Genomic DNA, 23,228 nt, shown 5'->3' with positions numbered 1-23,228 from the left:
TTCCCACCACGCCGCCCAATCAGACGCGGCTTTTCAAGCTGGAAGGCGGACCGGCGGAACGTGCGAAAGGGCGGCTCTGATTGGTCGGCTCCTCTCGCCCCGCTGTCGCCCTTCCACCACCACCACCACCGTCCCGCGGAGCGTACCACCCCGCCGCTGCCACGGGGGGGGGGGGGCAGAGAGGGGTAGGGCGGGGGCGAGCGCCGTTGGTTCGTCCCGTCTCCATGAGGAATGGGGCGGGGAAAGGCCCGTCCTGCCCGGCATGCCGCGCGCGCGCTGTAGGTAGCTCCCTCCGGTCCGGGCTGGGGGGGGGGGGGGAGGAGGGAGGGAGGGAGGAGGTTGGTGCCTAATCCAAGATGGCGGTGCAGGAATCAGCTGCTCAGCTCTCAATGACTTTGAAGGTGCAGGAGTATCCCACTCTCAAGGTGGGTGCCGAGCCTTCCTCCTTCTTCCCCCGGCACGGAGAAGGGGGCTCAAGCCGCTGGCGTCCCGCCGGAACAGCGCTGGGAGGGGGGGGGGGGGGGGGGGGGTGGTGATGAGGGCTTTGGCGCCTCTGCCTCCCACCCCCCCCCCACCCCTTCCCTCCCGCTCCCCTCCTCAGCGGCCCCGCAGGCCCCCGCGGTGGGGGTGGGGTGGGATTCCCACCACACACTTCCCCGCCCGTCCCCGTTTTCCCCTCCGCTTTGACGTCCTGGCTTGTGCCGCTACGGCTTCTCCTCCTCCTCCTCCTCCCCTCCCCCTCCGCTGAGGCGGAGGGACGTGCCTGGAATCTGCGGCTTCTCCCCGGGTGTCTCCGTGCCCTGAGGTGAAGGGCGAGACCCCCCCACCCCGGGCACACACACACAAAAAAAAGGGTCGTGGAGAGCTGGAGGAGCTGCCCGAGGAGGGGAGAGGAGAAGTCAGGTCCTTGTGGCAAGGGGTGATGCTGAGGTGGTGGGAGAGGGCTCGGACGGAGGCAGGATGGGGAAGAGGGTTTGGGGGCGTGGGAATGGTGGCCCAGGAAGACCTGGGGGGGGAGGGGGGAGGGTTGGAATTGCTCGTCTCGGATGGCTGGCTGCATCTACGTGGCGTTGTGAGGAGAACGTGTTACAGGGGAAGGAGTGGAGGTGGTGGTAAAATATGGTTCCCTGGCTTCTTGGTCCCCTAAAGATGGAGATGAGCTTAAAATATAAACAGGGGACCGACGTACTGGAAAGAGGCTGAAGCCCTGTAGGGAAGAATCAGCGAAATGCTCAGGGTTTGATGAAAGCGTGGTCGTTAGGGCACTGGGTCTGGCTGAAGGATGGTGGTTCCCCAAGACTGCATATTTAACTAGGTATTGTAAAGCAAATGAAGGACTCGGCACTGAGCGTTAAGGTCATCGCCTCTAAGAATTGTTGAACTGAAAAGATGATGCTCATAGGAATCGATGGAAACCTTTGTTTGAAGTGTTGTATTTACAGTAGGTCTACCACGTTGATAGTAAAAACTGGAAGGGAGTTTGGAGGAGGATCCCTAATTCAAAATGCTTATTTAAGCACCTGTCCTGTAATTGTGTCAACGTGTTTTCATCTACAGAAGGTGTTTTGCAAAGTAAACTTTGTTGTGCTGAGATCGTCATATGCTTTCACACATTGTGCTCTTCTCTCTAGCCATGTTCTTCTTGTGCATGTCCTCCTCCTCCACTCTCCTGGCTTCTTTCTACTTATATCTGAGAAGCAGAAGGACAAAGTGTTGATTCCCACTTCAAGTATGAAGGCTTCTTTTTATCATCGTGAAGTACTTTAAAGCTGACAGCATCAGGCTTACATTTTCAAATAGCTGTGATGTGCACTCTAGCACTTTCCACAGCCAGAACAGTGTGAAGGCATATAAAGTTAGGATGATAATTTTAAGATGGTATTCTTGATGCATTCCAGTTCTTATCACAGCTTTGCTCACTACATTCCTGAAAAATTACCAGCAGTGAGGATCAGTGAGTTTTTGTTTTGGTGCTTATGACTTAAGATGAACTGTCACTGTGCCAGCCATTTAAATGGTGGAGAATATTTTGGACTAATAATTTCCACAAACATTCTTTTTCCCTGAAAAATCTTAACAAAAATATACATAAGAGAATGGAATGTTGTTTGTAAAGTTGAGAAGCTAAATGGTAAGAGGGTGAGACACCCTTGCACTGAAACTCTTCATTTCCTAGCAAAGGTGATATTTATTGATTCTTCCCAGCACCCATTCAGCTTCTGGGTTGTTCCTGTAACCTTTAGTAGCATTTTTCATTGTTTAAAAAACCTGCCAGAACAGTGTCTGCTCAGATCTTTTGAATATATCCTCTCAAGTGTTCTTAACTGTGAGTCATATATCAAAACATTTTAGTGTTAGCTCCCTGTTAGCAGCAGGGAGGAGAGAACACTAAGGATAAAGTCTGCTAAAGAAAGTTGGTATCAAATCTAATTTTGTTCATTAGGAGGCAAGTGCCTACCATTTCTGTGGGACTGACCTTCTGGGAATTTGTATTTCCTGTTTATCCAAACCCTGTGTGAAATGATTGCATATAATTTTTATCTTTTTCTCAATTTTGTCTACCAACACAGTAGCTCAAGTATTTATTTTGGAGCTCTGGACACTGCTGATTTTCCCTGATGTGAATAAAATAAATGATTGTAGACTTGTATTTTTATCCTTCCTGTTTCCTCCCTCTAGCTTCCTCATGCCAGCATCACTAGCTAATAGTTGTGTAATAGCTCTACATTGACAGTGTGTTCCGTAGAGTGCCTTTCTTGTGAAAGAGTGTTTAAAACTGCAAAGGGAAATCCCTTTTCCATAGCTGAATTGTGGTTGCTGCAGGACTAGAAATGCTTGAGCCATTCTTCAACAGTTCAGCTTAGGGGAAGTAAATAGACTTTTTCAGCTGAATCTAGAGAGGCTATTTAAGTGTACAGAATAATACTTGAATATTCTCCCCCCTCTTCTCCAACCCTTCTCAAGGACAAGAAGGCTGCCAGCTATTCTTCCTCCAAAGTGCTGTGGAATTTAAAAAAAAAAAGCCTTCTGGTAGAGAATTATGCTGGTCTCATCTGAGAGCATGTAACATGAAAGCTGGCAATTTAAAAACGAATGAATGCGAACATTGTTATCCTACTTCTCTGCTGAAACACTAATAAACAAGTGATGACAGGAGGCTAGATAATTCATCCGTATCTTTGGAAGTGGGAATAATTATTGACCTGAACAAGCAAACTGTGTGCGTTAAGACCCTAAAACTGGAAGATGGAAGACCTGAAAGCAGGGTGATTGCTTGTGAAAATATTCTTATCTGGGCTGTTGTGCATTGGCAACGCTTTATGGTTCACAGGGCTGCAAGTACTTTAAAAAGCAGCTGATCAAAAGGAGAGCTGTAGAAGCACAGAATACTTTAGCACCTTCTCAGGGCTGCTGTTTGGCTTCTTTTCTTGGCAGCTGTGGCAGGGAAAATACTGGCAGCAGATTTAATAACATATTAATTTCTCATGGAAATACCATGTTTGCCTAACTGCTAAAGAGGGGAACAGATAGAATAGGATTTGATGAAGTGTGTGTTGTTTCCAACCTGAGTCTGTGGAATTGCAGAACAGCTGAGGTTAGTAAGGATCTCTGGAGACAGTCCGGTCCTGTAGCTTCCCCTCAAAGCAGAGTCAACTAGAGCAGGTTGCTCAGGGCCATGTCCAGGCTGTCCTTGATTATTTCCAAGATGAAGGCTCCAGCCTCTCTAGGCAAACCTGTTGCATTGTTTGACTGCTGTTACAGTATTAAAAAAGAAAACTTTTAATTACAAGGAATTCTCTGCCTATTGTCCTTTTACTGGGCCCTGCTAAGAGTAGTCTGGCTCCATCTTTTTTACTTTCCCCATCAGGCATTTATACACATTGATAAGACTTCCCCCAAGCCTTTTCTTTTCAAGGTTAAACAATCCTGGCTTGCTTAACCTCTCTCTGTATGTCAGCTGCTCCAAACTGTTAGTAGTATCTGTGGCCTTCTCTTTTACGCAGACCAGTATGTCCATGTATCTCTTGCACTGGAAGCCCAGAACTGGACACAGCACTCCAGATGGATCTAACTTGTGCTGAGCAGAGGGGAAGTATCACCTTCTTTGACCTGCCGCCAGTGTTTTTCCTGATGTGGCCCAGGGTTCTGTTGCCTCCTTTGCTGCAACGGCATTTTGCTGTCTCCTGGGCAACTTGGCTATCAGGATCCCCAAGTTCCATTCTGTAAAGTTGCCCTCCAAGAATGTACTGGTGCATGTGGTTTTTCCTTCCCAAGTATTGACGTTTCTCTTTGTTAAATTTCTTTGTTGAATTAAACAAACTTTGTTGAGTTTATCCAGCCTGTTGATGTCCCTGTGAATGGCAACATAACCATCTGGCATATTAAAGGTTCCTCTCAGTTTTGTATCATCTGCAGACTTTGGAGTTATACTCTGACCTGTCATCTAGGTCACTAATGAAGATGTCAAACAGTTCAGGTCAGGTTCTTTTCCCACTGAAGCAAGAAAGGAGCAAGATTTATTTTTTGCATAGTTGTTAGCTCTATTTTCCCCCTATGTCTAAGTTTCATTATGAGTTGTTGATTTGGAGTATAGCTTTATACTTTGATGCTACGGGCCACAGAGTACTTTGTCAAAACCTTGAACATACAGCAGCAAGAGTTGTTCAGTGAAAGCAGTTCAGGCAGAGCTTGAGAAGGACAGAAGGAACAGAACTTGTAACATCTAATGCACTGTCAGTACATAAGTGAGCAATACATAAAATATATGGCACTTTAGATTGTTACCTGATCTAGAAAGTGCTTTTCAAGTGGAAGGTTGACAAAAAAAGCAAAACATGGCTATTAGCAAAAGTCAGCTCTCTACTAACTCAGTGTGAACAGTATCTCTCACACTAAATCTGTCTTCAGGCTGACTCACAGAGTGTGCATGGAATGTCCATACCACACATTCATGTGCTGCTGAATAATGCACCTCCTGTGTGACACCTCCTGTGTGCATGTCAGCAAACAAACGTGACACCTTTTGTGCTGTTGCTGTTGTGCACTGGGCTCTGTGCTGCAAGAAAAATCTGATACTGGGAGACTTCAGAAGAAGTTTGATATTGGAGCAGCTTAAGTAGGAGTTGGCTGCTCCGGGAATTGGTGTCTTTTTCCACCCCTGCCCAGTCCCTATAAAACACACAAAGTTATTAATGAAGGAAGAAAACATAGCAAAAGGCCATAAATAAGTTGGGCTGTGAGCTAGAGATGTTGCCTGATTATCAGTACTCCATTGTGCCTGTAAGAAAATACTTCAGGAAAAATACTCTCGACAATTTTATAGGATACCTTCCTGTTCTTCAAAGTGACTACTTACCTGTTGTTGCAATTCACAGTTGCAGCATACTTGGTCTGTAGTGTTTTCACAGGTTAGTGCCCTGTGATCTTTTTGAGTGTGGTGTGTGTATGTTTTCTGGTATAGAAAGAATGTTTGTGTGGTAGCTAACAAGTTGTGTTCTTTAAATGTTGACATAAAGCAAGAATATCTGTGAAATCTGATTCTTTGTGTAGTGAATGTGTTTTAAAGAGCTGGGCAAAAGGAGTAAAATGAACTTCAAACATTTGCTAGATTTAATAGGAGAAAAATGCTTCACTGGGTGTGATAGGAGTAGAGCTTTTACTGGATATTATGGATTACCTAGTGTCAATTTTTCTTATCTCTCTAAACCTCTTCCCACAGACTTTCAGTTCAGTAGTTCCTGTATTAATCAGCATAGTAGTGCACCTTTTGGGCCCACAGATTTAGACAGATACTGTTTTGGCAGGTGCATATTTGCTGTAAGGGCATGCTGGAAAATCCATCAGTTGTAAGTTTAAGAAACTGTGTTCATTGTCCATTCAACCTCCCATGGCTTGCAGTCTGAAGATACACTACATAGGAAGTATTTGTTAACCCAGAATGTGAAGTGTTCTGTATTGCTTGATTACTTACAAGATATTACTGCTTATTTAAATAAAGCAAGTTTTTGTTAGTATGTATTTATAGCTGGTACATTAACTGCTTCACCACCTGCTTTCAAGATTCACCTCAGCTGTTTTTTGAGTGCCCTGTGGATTAACTTGAGTTGTAAACTAGGGAAAACTAAAGTAGAACATGTAATATATTGAGTAGAACTTTTGTTGTTCATATATTCTGATATGTGTCTTCTAAGTCAATAATAATTATTTGTTGTAGGAGAAATGCTGTCACTTCAGCTGGAATAGGTTATTTTGGGAGCAGTCTGATAGGAAATGGGATCTTTAGCCTAAAGGCTCCAGCCAGTATCATGGTGTCTGGACTGTGCAAACACACAGGAGGACAACGACCTCTTTTCATTTAAAGAGGTGATACCGTGATTAAAATGAACAAATATTTGGATAAGAAGGAGGGATCAAAACAAATGATGGGACTTGCTCTGGACACAAACCCAGTGTGTGACCTTAGCTTAGCAATTCAATCGCTTCTTTGGCCAGGGAGGAACGCTCAGCTTTTTGTTAGAACTTGGATATTTCTACTAAAAGGAGAAAAACAAAGAAGTTATTTCTGAGGTGTGAGTCCAAGATGGCAGCTATGAACAAGTGTATTGAAAATGACTGGTCCCTAGTGTGGCTCTAAACAGGTCTCTAAAATGGCTGTCAATTTGCTTACATAAGGATGCAAGATAGTTTTATATAACTGTAAAAAGGCTTTGTAAAACACTTAATTTTGTTTTTGGAAGCTTTGTTCAAAAGTTTGTAATGTATTCAGCAATAACATACTAGCAGTTTGTGTGAAAGAATAATATTTTGTAGGATTATAATTGCTTCTGTTGAGTAAGTATGTGTGTAGCAGATGGATAGTCCAAGAATTTTTGCAGCTAATTCTCTCCTGTATTCAAGTAGCAGCTTTGAATACTATAATGATACTTTCTTTCTAGACACAGCTGCTCTAGAAAATGCAGTACTGTCTTCCTGAGCTGTAAAACTGACATGTTTTTAACTAAGGGAAACTGCTAGGGTTAACACTTCAAAAACATCGAAACTGGGTTTTAAAAGAACTATTTTTTTTTTTTTGTAAATCTGAACTATCTGCAACTGCATTTAGACTTTTGAAATTATTTTGACTGTTTTGATCTGTATCTCTTCCAGAGTATATATTACTGCTTGTATCAAATTAAAACTAAATCTTATTATTCTAAGCCTCTCATACCTGAAATATACTACTTCTCCTCTTTTTTAGCTTTATTTTCTTTTTCTGATTTTGCCTAGAACACGGACAAAGTATTACTATTGCAAGGGACTGCTAAGAGCTACACATCAGAAGAATTCACTTTGTGAATAAGTGGTGATAGAATTTACAGTTTGGATGAGTTCAGTGACAAATGTACTGCTCAGTTGTGAAATAATCCAAGAGTTACAGAAGACTGAATGTGTATAAAAGTACAGAATACCAGTAATTTTGCATGGAAGTGCTTAATTGTTATTGGTTCAAGGGAAAAAGTAGTTTATTGTACCCTGCCTAATTTTTAAAATGTATAATAGATGCCGTCTTCTGTTTTTTGAAGGTGAGCATAATCTAAGGTAGTCTCGAGAAAATAGCTTAATAGAATGGTTTGGGTTGGTGTTCAAAGGTGTTTTTTGCTGGGTTTATCTTTTCTCTTGACACTGCTTATTCATTAAAATTATTTAGGAGGTATTTAATTTTTCTTCCATGATGCTGTACTTCTCTTTCCCCTTGCTTAAAGTAGAGCTAGCTTGTCTTTGCTTCTGTTTTTTTGAAATACAGTTTCATCACTGCAGTTCTCACTTTGTTTTTCCCTACCTATCTGTGACTAGGCTTGATTTCATACAAGGACATAATATATGGCATTTGAAAAAGCTTATTTATGCCTCAGAAAGTCTTCAACTGAATGATCTTGGAAACCTGTAGATTCATACAAATCTCTGGTGCTTTTCAGGTGTTATAAGCTAACACAATTGAGGAGAGGAAGCACATCATTTTTCTGACCCTTGAAAGGAGAGCGTAGTTCTGTAATGGTTTCCCCCACCTAATCTGGTAGGACTCTTAATTTTATTTTTCTTGAAACTTTCTTTTTCTTTCCACTAGTTACCTGACTTGATGTACCTGAAAAGATTTTTAAAAATTTATCTCGAATTCCCATGGTTCAGCTGACTTGAAAGATACATAACGTAGGTATTTGTATTTAAAAAAAATGTGACAAGGAGTTGATTTCAGCTGTAAGACTAAGGTTAAAGAAGAGTGATTCATGCAAAAATCAGTAAAGTCAGCATATACGCTTAAAACCTCCCTGCATGAGAGTTGGTACTGCTGTCAAGTTAGACATGACTAACTTCTTTCTCCCAAAGACAGGAGGAAATCTGATACTTTTTTGCGGAATTGCAAACCTATGTCAGAGATGCCTGTTTCTGTTGTCTACAGTGTTTTCTGTGAAAATTGGTTTCTAGAAAATAAACCTTTGAAAATTCCTGTTAACGGGAATAATTAGTGGTCTTATGTTCACCACCAAATAATTCTTCCTTCAATTGTGGTGACTTTTTTGAGGTATCCCTGCTACTCTAGCATTTTCAACAACCAAATGCGAGCTATGCAGACTGTTTTTTAATTCTTTTTTCTTTCTGCTGGATGTGAGCTAGTTTCTTTTATGCAGTCACTGTGGGGTAGAAGCTCTTTTTTGTTAATGTTGTGGTCTGAAAGAGATTGTTTGCATTTTAGTTTCCATTTTTATTTGGAATTTTTTAGGCTTGAATCTGCATAAGTGAAGAAGCAATCTAGTGTATGTTGTAGGATGTGACCAGATCAGGTTGAGAACTGGTGTGGTAAAGGTCTAGTGTAAGACTACAGACTTGTGGGAGGATAAAAACTGTGATTATGAAAGAAACATGTGCAATGCAGTCCTTCAGTATCACTGTGTGCCACGTAGGAATACTTGTGTGCAGCATCAGGCTTGTATTTGAAGTTTTTCTCAGTAGCCATTATACTTTGGCCTAACATCCTACACCTCTAAAGGAGTAGAAATGCAGGCTGTTGCACTTTTTAGAAAAAGCTTTTTTGGCTTAGGGAAAGCTCTTTCTCCTGTGTCCAGTCCTCCCCTTAATTCTCTGGGAATTCTCTGATAAATGTTGAAGTAGTCTGAGGAATTTTTTTGATAGCTGTGAGAGAGAGACAATGTAGTTCAGTGCTTCTGCTTTCTTCAGTAAAATTTTAGTGAGATCCTTATTACATTAAATTGGTATTTTTTTTTTCCCTTCCAACCAGTGGTTTGATGGACAAATACTATCCTGACTAACCGAATATGGAATATACATCAGTTAAAATTAATTTTAAAAAGGAAAGTCATGCCATGCAAAGATATTTGACTTAATGTTAAAAAAAAAAAGAGGTGGTAAGGTGATTGTGGATTTGGTTGGTAGTTTGTGTTACTGAATGTTTTTTGAGGCTATCACTTACCAGGAAATCTGGATAGAAAGAAGACAGAAGTCCTAATGTGAGTGGGTAACTGGACAAGATAAGAAACAACCATCAAGATTTAGTAGCCACCCTCTGTAATGGAAGAAGGTTAGTTTCAGGGTTCTGCTGGTGTCTCTGCAAGTGCTGCTGATATTCAGCTGTTTGAACTGCCTGGAAGAGAGAGTGAGTGCTGAGATGATCCAATTCCCTTGATGGTACAAAGGTAATTGAGGTGTTAGAGATACAACCCAAGTGTGAACCATTAGAGAGGAATAATGAGAGACTGAATCAATGTTAAAATAGTAGATGAAATTCAGTATAGACAAGTGTAGTGTGATGCGGTTTTTAAGTATGGTGGAAAGAAAAACAATCCTAACCTTACATACACCATAACAGAGCTGGAATTTTTCATTATTGCTCAGTGGGATCTTGAAGCTATAGTAAATGTTTCCTGGGGATGATTAGGTTAATGTTGACAAACTTAGGACAAAAGCCATTTGGAAAGGGAAGAACAGAAAACCTCATTAAGAAGCAATGAAAAGCCATGGTTGTTTCTTCTTTCAAGTAGTATGTTTTACTTTTTTCCTTTCTTTCCTCATCCTGTAAAAGGATGTAGTAGAACTAGAAAATGTCTACAGAAGGGCAAGAATTATTAGAGATATGGAATGGCTGTCTTCAAAGAATTATTTTGAAAGAGCCTCTTCAATCTCAGAAGGCATGAGGCATAGGAGAGAGTGCATGTTCCCTTTTTTGTTTCTAAAGCAAGAACAAAAAGGTTTCAAATTAGGCTAACAGTTGACAAGTCAAAACCAAGGAGTGTTTCTTCACACAACATGTGAGGCTGTGAAATGTCTCACCATAGGATGTTGCAGTGCTAAAACTCTTACCAGGTCAACAACAACCAGCAGAGTTCAAGCATGAGAAACACCCTATGGTATTTTTGCTATAAAACTCCCACCTGTGGCTCAGGAAGCCTGAAGAGACTATTTGGGATTAGTAATTTTATGTTCTTGCCTTTTTTTCAAGTGCCACACCCTTTCTGGATGTTGTCAGAGAAAGGATAGTGACAGAGGAGGGACTTCTGGTCTTACCTGATATGGCCTTTCCTATCTTCATGTGGAGATGAATTTGCTGTCTAAATTAGTAGTGGGGATCTGGGATCCAGTTTCTTTCTAGATGAACTCATAAAATTAAGGTTGGACAGATCCTCTGCAGACAGAATCTAGGCTAGAATCTGGGCTAACTTCAAAGTTACTTTGGTTTGCTCAGGGTCCTGCCTGGTTCTAAAAGTTTCCAAGGGTGGAGATTCCACCACCTTTTTGGGCTGCTGTTTCAGTGATTACCTGGTTAAAGTATTTTTTCCTTATGTACAGCTGGAGTTTTCTCTGCTGTGACTTGGTCAATTCTGCCTTCTTCCTTTTTGCTCTGTAACTGAGAAAAGTCTGGCTAGCTCTTATCTATGACCCTCACCTTTGGGTAGTAGAAGACATCTATCAGATTGTGCCACTCCCATCTCCCTGTAGCCCTCTCTACTTCAAGGAAGCAAGCCTGTCCCTCTCAGCCTCTCTTCGGGTTTTGTATCCTCCAGCCAGCTTGCCATTGTGGTGGCAGCCTTTTGGACTCTTTCCAGTTTGTCAACATCTCTTCTTTGGCAGGCAAGGAAGTGACCTGAAAACCAGACTCAGTATTCCAGATGAGTGTGCAGGAGTGCTGAGCATAAAGAACAATCACTCCTCTCAACCTGCTGTCTTTAATCTTGCTAATGCAATGGTATGTGGTTAACTTTCATTGCTTCAGGAGTCTGTTGCTGTTTCATGTCCAACCTGCTGTCCATCAGAACCTCTACACCTTTTTCTGCAGAAGTGGTCGTAGTCTATTATTCCCCAGTCTGTGCTAACGGACTTGTTGGGGCAGGGGAGTTGTGTGCGAGGTGCAGGGCTCTAGTTGTTGCCTTGATTACATTTCATAAAGTTCTTGATGGGTTACTCCAGATTCTCACTTACTCTGAGTGACAGCTCTGCCACCCAACATTATCAACCACTCCCCCAGTTTGTTGCCTTCTGTGAGTTTTCCAATTGTGTGTTTTGTTCTGTAGTACAGGTGTTTGAAGAAGATGTATTTGGGAACTGATAACATTCCTTAGGAGTCAAAGTAGTACTTGTAATTGGTCACAAATACACAAAGTTGCCTTAGAACCACTGACTATTTTTTCTATAATTTCCCAAGAACTGAGAAGAGGCCGACCAGTCTGTAGTTCCCATGATCTTCCAGGTTCTCATTTTGGAAGAGAAGCAAGAAACTTGTCCTTTTTGATCACTGAGGGCTTTCCTTTTTCACCGTGACAATTCAGAGATGATAGCAGTTTCACAGTGTCATTCATGAGCTCCCTCCCTTCTGGTTCCCTGTACCTGTATATCTTCAGCTTGCTTTAGACTTATGCAAATAGTACCTCTCTCCCAGGCTCAGTTGCTCATACGTGATCATGAAGGCTTAGGAGAAGACTTCATCACTAAAGATAAGGAAGACAAATAGAACTGAGACTTCTGTTGTCTGGTGTTGCTAGGTCACAAACCCAATTCTGTAAATGCTTTTCTTAATTTTCCTTACGCTGCTCATCTGTCTATAAAGCCCTTTGTGATTACAATTGCTTATTAGTTGGAAGTCTAGTTGAATATAGTAGATGTATACATTGGCCATGATGGTAATGAGAGCTGGCTTTCTAGCTTTGACTTGGAGTGCTTTTCCACCATCATGGCTGGAGGACTGGAACACCTCTGCAAATAAGATCTTGTACTTCTTTTGTTATCTCCCAAGCACAGAGCCCTTCAACAGTTTGTGTCTTCACTTTGTTTGGAAGTGAGTGAGTGGCTGTCATGGAAGCTGTGAGTATGCAAGGAGGCTAAAATTTTGCCACATTCTCAAGATGCCATTAAGCTGCTCAGTGGAATTCAGAGTTCTAAAACTAGCATAAGAAGTCCAGTCTGATGGTCTGACTCCCACTGACATAAATATCATTGAGGTAGCGGAGCTTTTTAAGCTTTGATCACTATAATTAATGAACTTCTATGAGGGGAAAATTACTTATATTCTGCTGTCCCTTTCTCTGTTGTAAAAGGCTATAAGTGGCGTGTTCTCATGGCATGTTTTTTAAAGGAAATTTTCTCTGAACCTGTTGAGAAAAGCATGGGCTGAGGTGAGAGAACTTATCAGCAGTCTGGTTCCATATATGCGATTCATGGCTGTAATACTAAGTGTGCATATAGATACATTTAGAAAACCTTAGGAAAAAAAATGAAGAATCAGATTAAAATGTTGATAAGGAATGTAAAAACAAAGGTAGAGAAGCATTGTAGGATGCTGTGTAGAGGACTGACTGGTTTAACTTGACAATGTAATGGTAATAAATGCCTGGGAAGTATAAACAGTTTGCTAACCATCAGGATAGGTTATATGCAAGGATTTAATACTTGCTGGTTTTTTTCTAGTTTTAGTGTGTATTCAGAAAAATCAATAAACTAGTATCACTAAGTAAATTAAGGGCTTACTGAGACATTTATTTTGATTGAAAAATAGCCAGTGTTTTTAGAAAATCACTATATGTAAGGGCATTTAAATTGTCTTATTAGAAGAAATGTTAGCTGTGGTTGTATAATTGGAATAGTTTTAGCTGCTTCATGATTTGGGAACTAGTCAGTTTTGCCTTGGTATCTTATTCACATTCACAGACTGAAAGAAGACTGTGTTTGGGCTGCAGGCCAGATAGTTAATGTCACAGTTGAGTTTGTAAGTATAAGCTTAGGACTACCTCTGATGTTCTTAGCTCTGCCATTTTCTGCTCCCTCCACTCAACTGAACAACCAAGGTACAGCTCTCATGGCGGTCTTTTCTTCTCTTCCAGTAGTTGAAGCTTTTAGACCCAAAAAGGATCCTCTCCTAAGTCTTGTCTCCATAGCTAGAGGTTGTTGGAGCATCCAAACAGATTTTCCTACACATCACAGCAGCAAAATCTGTTGCTGTTGTATAGCAATGGAAAAACTTGTTGCTGTAATTTTACCCCATGTGTAGGTGGTTCTAACTTAGATCAGATTCCTTTTTATTAGGCTTAAGTTTGACCTGGTTTAGTACATGCTTAAGTTGAATAATGTGATTGAAGCTGTGGAAGCTGATGCACAAAAGAAGCGGAATCTATCAGATCAGACATGGGAATGGCCTGCCCAGGGAAGTGGTGGAATCACCATCCCTGGAGGTGTTTAAGGAAAGACTGGATGTGGCACTTTGTGCTGTGGTCTAGCTGATGGGGTGGGGTTGGACTTGATGATCTCACATGTCTTTTCCAGCCTCAATAATTCTATGATTTTGTGACTCTGTTTAGTGAGATGGGGTTTGAATGTGCTGCCCTGTAATATTTTATATCTCTGCTTTGTGTCCTGCTGTATGCTCATGGTTTGAGTCAACTGAGGTGTGGTTTTTCAAGCTCTAATAAGTAGGACAAGTTGGTATTGTGTTTTTACAGAATACATTATGGTCAGTTCTTGCTGCTTTGTTTCATTTTTTTTCAGTGTTTAGTAGCTGGTTATCCTTTTTTTCCTTAATACTTCCCTAGACTAAGTTCTATAGGTCACTCTTGTTCTTAAAGAAAAACTGTGTAATCCATGCTTGGTCACAGAATGCTGCTAGCAGTAAAAAATGGAAGTCTAGTAGCCTTGTCAGAGCCAATTTGTAGATGTCTCTTGGTCCAAAAAGTTTGTTATTCACTGTTTTATAACTGGTACCTGAAAATTAAAGGGAACCATAATTAGGAACTTTTGTAATTACTTTTTCTAGAGCATTGTTTTACATTCTCCTTCCATTTACTTTCATTGTTGGAGGAAAAAAAAAAAATCAACTTAGTGGCACAGTGCCTGTAACTTTCGTAGAGTTCTGCAGTAAAGCAAAGCAGAACTGGGAAGTCAGGTCTCTTTTGGAGCAGAGGAGATGTACAAGTAACAAAAGAAGCAGCAGATCAAGATGCAGAGTCTCCATAAGATGCTTTCTCAGTAAAGAACTTAGTGGTTGCAGTTTGTAGCATTTCTAGAATCTAGTCCTGTAAAGCAAGTGTAAAAGTTGTCCCTGGATATGATTTATGAGTATTCTCTGAAAACTCCTGGCTCTCTAGTAAGAAACAAGTGCCCATGCAAATTATTAAAAACTCTGGTAAAGAGTATTTACTTTCAGTTGTGCAAATATTTTCATTGTGCCTTTAAAGTAATTTCCCTTGTTACGGTACACTAAAATTATGTTTAGCAATGTATTTATTTGTATTTACTTTCAGAGTACAGAGTAAAACAGTTCAACTCCCTAGCCTTTCCCACACAGGATGTTCAGAACTTTCATGGGCTGGGAAAAACCATAAAGATAAAATAAGATGAAAAAACCTGTTGCACCTAAGCATGTTATACATTTATATACAATGATGCTGGCTGAAATTGAAAGTACAATTGTTCTAAATGTCAAATGAACATAGATTGTGTCAGAAATTTGCAGGCTAAAGAGACTGAGCATGGGGAGCAAGAACTGTTATTGCTCTTGTGTGCAGATAAAAACCTAAGGAAAAGGGAGATTAAAGCTAAATTTTTTCAAACTGACTACATCTGTATGTGCAGTTCAACTGAGTGCTCAAAATTTAACAATTTGACTTTTTGTAGTCGAACAGATACCTCAAATCAATAGTAGCTTCTGAAAGTCTTGATGGATGTAGCTATTCAATGAAGTATGGAAAGCTTGCAGAAACTGAATTCAGTAGATGCAAGTAACTGAAGGAAATACGGTTTTCATTTTTAAAAATTGTAGAGGGGAAAAAGGGGGATAAGTTGCCTTAATGCTGTCTGACATCTGCTCAAATGCATGAGAACTCAAACTAATGGCCCCCAAAAACACCCATTCTATCTATGGCTTTAAAACCTTTTATAAGTTTTTTTGAGGTGGAGAAAGGAAATAAGAGCTAAAGATGGAGTGTAAGATGTTCAGGTAGCAGATATTGGAGCCTCTTAATTGTGATGTTTTATATGGCTTGTGTTTTGGGGGGATGTGGTGCTGGGATTTTAGGGAAGAAAGAATAAGGAAATTATTTGATTTAGCTTGATACTTCCTGTGGTAAAGGCTTGTTCTGTCATTTGTCTAGGTCTTAGTTTGAGATACCAAAAAAAACATAAAATAGATTATTTCAGTCTTAGAGGAAGAGGAGCCCTCTCATATCTCATCAGAAGTATCCTTGTGTTATGTCTTCTACAAATAGCAACTACCTATTGTAGGTTGTACAGTCTTAGAAAGCAAGTACTTTGACTCATCTTCCTTACTCTGATCCAGAACTCTCTCAATGCATCTCTAATTGTGAATTGCAATTATTATGTAGTAGCCCTGGGGATACTTTCTGGCATGCAAATGATTGGAAGGAAGAAAATGGAGGCAATCCTGATATAACTGATGAGAACTTATATGATTACAAATCTTTAAAGTATATATGTGATAGATATGTACCAAACAAAACACTGGTTTCCATTTCCTGTTTACCTTAAATATGTATAATCTGATTGCTAGCCAAATTATGCCTTTGATTAATCAAGCAATCAAGATTATCATAGCTACCTGAAAGAACTTCTCATGGACTTTTTCAAGATGGATGAATTACGTGTGTAACATTGGAATGTTTTCAGTTCTAGAATTTCTGTTTCCATAAGGTAATAGAACTTCCTGTCTAAATTGCTTATTCTTTTCACTGCACTGGAAGCAATATGGTGGGAGCAGCTTAACATTTACTGTAAGCTTTTCCCAAATCATTCAGTACCCTAAAGTCTGACCAGGCTGTAGACTACTCCTATGTATGTGTTCTTAACAGCCATCTGTATCAATTTTGATATGACTGTTCCATATATGGGACAAGTAGGACAGGAGACCTCTAAGACTGGTTAGTCTCTGAGTCAAGAAATGGAGTCTTAGTCATACAACGTAGGCTTTTTTCACTAAAGGAAAACTTACATGAAGTTTCTCTTAGCATTCATTATAATTCTACTGGAATTTATATTAAAAAGTAGTCCCATGGGCAGAAGTATTTAGGAGACCTATTAGACTTCCTGAATAGTATTGTTGTACTATGTATAAATTTTTCAATAGCCAATATGCATTGTAGGTGATTTCTTAAAGGTGGCTTCTTTTATGAACTACTGAAGAAAAGAAATGTAAACTTAAAAAGCAGTGTTAGGAAGTGTGGTTGCTTCTTCGTAGTTACCTTGTAGCTTGACTTTTTTAGAAACACTTTTGTCTTTGCTTTCTGTTCTCCCTGAACTGTTTTCATCAGGGCTTGCAACAGTCAAAGCAGAACAGGTGAAATTGTTATCAGAAAAGAATCTGCCAGCTTTTATTTCCTGTCACTGTTGTGTGTTGTTGGTGTGGTTTTTTTTCATGGTTTTTGAAGTGTTAACTCCTTGCTGAGAGGTATTTGTTATGAGAAGCCAAGTTTAATTAATAATCTCTAGTATCCTGGAACCTAGATGTTGTTCTGACTGCATCAAGTAAAATGAGTCTTTTTAATCTCTAGAAGACCTGACTTTTTTAATACAGAATTTCTAATGACTTGATACTTCTTGTTTAGGTGCCATATGAAACACTGAACAAACGGTTTCGAGCTGCACAGAAAAACATTGATCGAGAGACCAGCCACGTTACAATGGTTGTGGCAGAGCTGGAGAAGACATTGAGCAGTTGTCCTGCTGTGGATTCAGTTGTTAGCCTCCTGGATGGAGTAGTTGAAAAACTCAGTGTTCTGAAACGAAAGGTAAGTGGTGTTTTACCTTGTGATTACTTTGTCTTTATGAAATTAACAGAAGTAGTTTTCTGCAATGCTGTTTGCTTGAATTTTATTTTCAAGATAAAGATGTAACTGGCACTGCAAACAAAGCCCTTAGAATGCACAGCTAAACATCAAAACTGTTACTGTATCTTTTTTCACTGTGCTTATGAAATGTGACTTGGTGTCCCATGACTAAGTATAACAAACCTCTATTGAGAGGTTACATTTATATGTATTTATAGTTCTGAAAAGGAATTTATTTACCCCGATAAAAGAAATGGTAACAAATTGAATCCATTTGTATCAGTTCCTGCTTGTCTAATGAAAGGTTTGTGTGGTTAATCACTTGAGGATCAAAAATGGGTAGATGAGTCTGAAAAATATTTCAGCCCCAGTGTGGGGGTAATTGTATGCAGCGTTGAGGCTTCTTAGCCCAAGAAAGTGCAAGTTGTACTGGATCATGTGTATCTTGTTTAGCCTGTATCTGGGGCTGAACTGAAGCAGTTTGATCTCTCACCCAGTGACCCCTCCCCAGCCAAAGAGGGGAATCAGGATGAGGAGGGAAGCCCCATGGTTTGAAATATAAATGTGAGAGTGACAGAGCAGCACTGGAACAGGCTGCCCAGGGAGGTTGTGGAGTCTCCTTCACTGGAGACATTCAAAACCTGCCTGGATGCGTTCCTGTGTGATGTGCTCTAGGTGATCCTGCTCTGGCAAGGGGGTTGGACTGGATGATCTTTCCATGTCCCTTTCAACCCCTAAGATTCTGTGATTCTGTGATTTTATGATATAACAAAACTAATACAGACACAAATGAAGCAATGAGCTTATACTCAAACTAGAAGTCTGCAGGGAGAGAGGGAGCAGCAGGCCAAGAGAGAGGGGCCCCAGGAGACAAAATTCCTCACTCTCAGCTTACCACCCCCTTTATAATGAGCATGAACTCCCCACTCTCAGCATACCTCCCTCTTATAATGAGCATGAGGTAAGTGGTGTGGGATACCCCTGTTAGGCAGCTTGGGTCAGCTGCCTTCACTCAGTCTCCCAGCTGGTTCGGGGCTACTAAAGGCCTGTTCTCCGTCTGTCCCAGTGAGACCAGGGAAACTTGTTAGTTTTTAGGAATGTTTTTTATAAACACTAAGCTTACACACTGGAAGGATCCTAGGGAATATTACTAAAAGTATTTTAAATGCATGTATGAAATACAGCCAAATGTTCATGCCTTTAACATGTCTGAATAAGAAGAATGGGTTAAAAACACAAACTATATAGTGTAGGCAGTCCTTATCTCAGATCAGAATCTTATCCACTCATCAGAACACTTACTTGAAACAAATCTTGCAGAAAAATGAAAATAGCTCTGTCACCTGGCTTTGCAGCAGTGCTTCTCCAAAAGTAAATAGATGAAACAAATAAAAGTAGAGTCATTTCATTAAAACTTAAAATGAAATAACCAACAGATATCAATCTTGAGACTAAATTATTAAGTGAAGCGTCAAAATACCTTGGAGGTTCGTAACATGAAAATAACACTGTCATGTATGTTGATGTGGGGTTTTCTGCTTGAACAGGTTAGCTGGGTGTTGAAAAGCTGTTCTGCAAAAGGCTCCATAAATCTAATTGCTGTTTTCATCTCTGGTTTGTGAGACTTAAAAAGGTCATGGAGGATGTTTTCTTTACTTCTCTGTTACTTATGGAAAGAAATTATTGCTTTTTCTGAAAAGGTGTTAGATTTTGCTTGTAGGTGTGTAGCAATGATGTGGAGGAGTCAGTTATTTACTTGTTAAATCTTTGCTGACTGCGGGGGTGTGTCTGAAGGCATTGCTGACTGTTTTAGGTGCAAGCCTCCATTTTAGTGTAATTGCTCATTTGTTTTTGACTGCCTGAAAGACTGTGGGGAATCTCATGGTTGCTCAGAAAGAACAAAAGGCAAACCCCCCCCCCCCCCCCCCCCCCCCGTATAACAGTGAAAGCTTTCTGAAATACAGTGGTCTTGTTTCTGCTCTAAACCCTCAACTCCAACTGTCCTCTCTGTAATCTCTGCCCTGAGCAAAATGATTGTTTTCTTTAGGGCTTTTGGACCCATGTGGGATCTCTGTTTCCTCCTGTGTTTAGACAAGGATCTGATGAACTGCTGAGATGGCCTTAACAGAATTAGTTGGTTCCTTTATTTAACACCTTACTCTCAAAGCAGAGCTTTTCAACTCAGCCGGTTTCTTGGGTTCTGAAAATGAACCTTGGGAAACCTAGTCCTTTGTGTTTTCCCTTTTGTATCCTGTTTAATATGCCTGTTCCCTCATGTTCTATTAATGTCCAGCAGGGCAAGTCCAGATAGACTAGCTTCAGAGGTTTCTGAAAAGGATTTGTAGCCTTTTCTGAATGCACTAGAAGGATCAAAAAAACAGCAAGAGCTGTGTAAGTCCAGACACAAAACCATATAAGGAGACTCCTTTGGAATGGGAAGGGGCTCAACCTTTATGCCTGGCTGCCTCGATTTCCATAATTGTTAAGGTTGCCTTCACATCTGATAATACTGCAGATGTCTAACAAGTGAAAGTTTTTTTTTGTATTCTGTTAGCGTTAGCTTGCTGAATAGGGAAAGACTTGGTTTATAACTCAAAATACTGCTCTCCAAACCATATGCTGCAAGATAAAGCTAAATTCAGTCAGCTCAGACTTGAGTAATAAAAATAACTCAGGCTATAGATGTTTGCATGAATTTTAGTAAAAGACTATCTTGTATAGTGACTAGGGTTTTTAGATAGTTTATTTAGTATCAAGGACCAGATTTGTCTTAAACCAAATGCTTGGTATTCTCTTCTTGCAAAAGATTTCATTTACTTCATTTTGATTTTCAAGTATTGATCCTTCCAGAAATCTGTAAATGAGCAGGCATGGTAAAAGCAATTAGGACCAACCTGTGCTTCCAGAAATTGAGCTGTTATCCAAGGATGATACTATATCCTGAATAGCCTGAGTACTGGGAAGGTAGCCCTGCCAGGATGGAGTGCAAAGTGGGCTGTCAAAAGCCAGCCAGATCTTGGTCTATGCCTGCTTGGCAAATCTGCATGGACTTCCCCGTTGCCATGGCTGTGCCGTTATTCAAACACAGGCCAGCAAGTTTAAAGTCACCAGAAGTAAGGCAACCCAAGCTGAAATTGCATCACTAGTGATTTACTGCAGATGGGAAAGGTCCTGAAGCCTCCATCGTCTTCTGGTTTGCTTTTACCTTAGCAAGCATATAAAAGTGCCTCAAGCTTTCTTGTATTCTGCAGCCTCGTGTGACCCACAGTTGTCATGTGCTGCATACTGAGTCAGCTGGCTTTGAATTATGCTAGGTCTGTAATAAAGTTGCCTGGTAAAATTTGCAGCACACCTAATGTTGCAGAGATATTTTGGGGTGTGTGTTTTGCACTGGATATGCTAATACTCAGTTTAAAAAATGTCTTTCTGCTTCCTCTGAACAAATTTATTTTCCTAAGTGAGGGTCCTAACAGTAGATGCATTTTTCCAGAGTAGCAGAGGTAAATAATATAATATGAGTTTAACAAAGCTAATCATTTATGAAAAACTAACTCTAAGATCCTTGAATAAAGATGCCAAGAGGCCAGTTGTTTATATAATTTTCATTATTGCGTGACTGATTAAAATGGCTCCAGTGTATTAGAAGTAATGTGGGTTTACTCTGCATCACTCCTCAGCAGAACTAATTCAGTAGGACAGCTGCTTGAGGACAAAGCCATGCATAGGTTAGAGGTGAAAATTCATGATTTTCAACTCTTTCGACCAGATGACTGCAAACCTTCACAAACCTCTCTGCAGACTATTGCAGCAGTTGGTGCTGTAGTTGATACATTGCTGTTTTCAGACTAACTGCACATTAAGCAAAAAAGTGTATATGCTTACAATGTCAAATAAGTAAAATCTTATTTATATGCAAGAATACCTCAGAACTGGACCAACCATGCTGAAAACGTGCATTGCCACAGGCAATGTCTTTCTAAATGAGAGAAACACTATTGAGAGTAACTCTATAATATTTAAAGAACGCTTACAGACAGTTGTTATTGTATTTTGCTTTAAAGACAAATTGAAAACTTATAGCTCTTATTTGTTCCTGTTAATATTTACCTTTTAGGCAGTTGAATCAATCCAGGCTGAAGATGAAAGTGCTAAACTCTGCAAACGTAGAATTGAGCATCTGAAGGAACACAGTAGTGACCAGCCAGCTGCTGCAAACATGTGGAAGAAGAAGCGTATGGATCGTATGATGGTGGAACATCTTTTACGCTGTGGCTACTACAATACAGCTGTAAAACTAGCAAGACAAAGTGGTATTGAGGTTGGTTAAAAAGTGCACTAACTAAAAAACAGTAGTAAAGAGGAAGCTGGCAAATAAGGACAAGTTATGTTAGCCCTGTAGCAGCTATTTTTATGTATTTGTGTGCCTTTGTTACTAATGTTTATCTGCTCATTTTAGGTCTGATTTTGTTCTTCTTACCTGGCATAAATGGTATTTTAATGTATTAAGTAAGTCAAAATTGAAGGCATAACTGTTAGTAACAAATTAAATGCTTTCAGATAAACACCTTACCCTATTAAAACAGAATAATTCTCAAATATGCAGAATTTCTTGTTAGAGGCCTCTAGGCTGCTGATTAAACCATTGGTGAAGCTTTCCATCTGTTTAGCTAGGCTTAGATAATATGTGTAGGTGACCAAACTGATCAGAAGAGCATAGGCTGATTGCAGGAGCATCTGTTTATTGTATCATCCTACTATTTAATAGATTGAGAGGGAAAATGGTTTATAATTTAGAAAATAAATCTTAATACAGTTTGGGTTTTGTTGTAGCCCGTAAATCTTGCATGTTCTATAGAAACTTTTTTTTCTGTTTTGCATATTTTGGTGTATACAATTCTGTGGTTGTCACCCTTTTTTTTCAGTGGTTTTCTGGTTGGTTTTGCTTCCATTTCATATTTATGAAGTGTTAGAAATGTGTTGTTAATCATACTTTAAAGTTTGTCCACTTTGGTGTAGCTTCTTTATGTGCAGCAGTGAATCCACACTGGGGTCCTCTGATAGCCACAAGGACATGAAAACTGATTCTTTAAAAAATTTGCCGTTTATTTAGAGAAATCATGTTTTATTAATTTTAGATAGCATTTGCTATTTGAGCCTCAGTGATTCTTGAATCTTAAGTTCTTATGATATTCCTGATTCCGGAAGTTATGCAGCTCATCTGGTTAAATTCTTACTCCTATAAAGATGCTGAGAGTTTAGTTGTATTATGTGTCTTACATACTTCAACTTTGTTAGGTGACAGCTTGAACACACTTGTCTGAGCTAGTTGAGGGGAAGATATTTTTGTTGCTGGTGTCGATCTAGAGCATATGTACCTGTTTTTTGCCTTGTAAAACCAGCATGTCTGTCACATGACTCTGTTACTCCTTGGTTGCTTTACCAGTATAATCCTGTTCAACCAGCAATGATTTTGGTAAATACCAACAAGGAAACTGCAAGTAGAGGCTGAATGGGAGGGAGAGGGGAAGAAGTGGGTTACAGAGCATTAATAGGAAATAACCCTGAAGAAATCCACCAAGGAGGCTGCTATGCCTCCCTAGAAAGAGCTTGTGCTTGTGAATCAAAAAAACAAGACACTTATTCTGGGATAATTGCAGCTGAATGGTCAGCAGCTCTTCCACTTCTGGTAGATGTTTCCCTCTGTTTTCAGCAGGAGCTCATCTCATGCTGAATCATCATGTTACCATACCTACTAGGTCTGCTGAAAAGGCACTATGGAAATATTTTCTCTTTCATAGCAAGTTCTATTATGCCTGATTAAGTAATGCTCAGCTTTGGTTTAGACATGAGCATGGAAGTATGTCATGACACACTGCAAGACTGTGTGATACAAAACATTGCACTTGTGAAGCC

At 40.1% G+C, this 23,228-nt stretch overlaps 1 protein-coding gene across 4 annotated transcripts in view; it reads left to right on the top strand.

Moving 5' to 3' along the window:
• Window positions 1–211: 211 nt before the first annotated feature.
• Window positions 212–23,228, top strand: part of MAEA (macrophage erythroblast attacher, E3 ubiquitin ligase) — a 51,850-nt gene continuing 28,833 nt past the window's right edge. For 2 of the 4 annotated variants that reach the window (XM_051618243.1, XM_051618241.1), the window contains exons 1-3: window positions 326–425; window positions 17,094–17,276; window positions 21,430–21,633. In XM_051618243.1, the coding sequence (XP_051474203.1) occupies window positions 357–425; window positions 17,094–17,276; window positions 21,430–21,633 (456 nt within the window). In that variant the 5' untranslated portion in view covers window positions 326–356. Of the gene's footprint in view, window positions 279–325; window positions 426–7,955; window positions 8,054–17,093; window positions 17,277–21,429; window positions 21,634–23,228 lie in introns of those variants that run through there. The other 2 variants (XM_051618244.1, XM_051618242.1) reach the window with 2 other exon arrangements.

This window comes from Apus apus, chromosome 4 (assembly GCF_020740795.1).
Source record: "Apus apus isolate bApuApu2 chromosome 4, bApuApu2.pri.cur, whole genome shotgun sequence".
Lineage (NCBI taxonomy): Eukaryota > Metazoa > Chordata > Aves > Apodiformes > Apodidae > Apus > Apus apus.
This window is presented reverse-complemented; position numbering and strand designations above follow the sequence as displayed.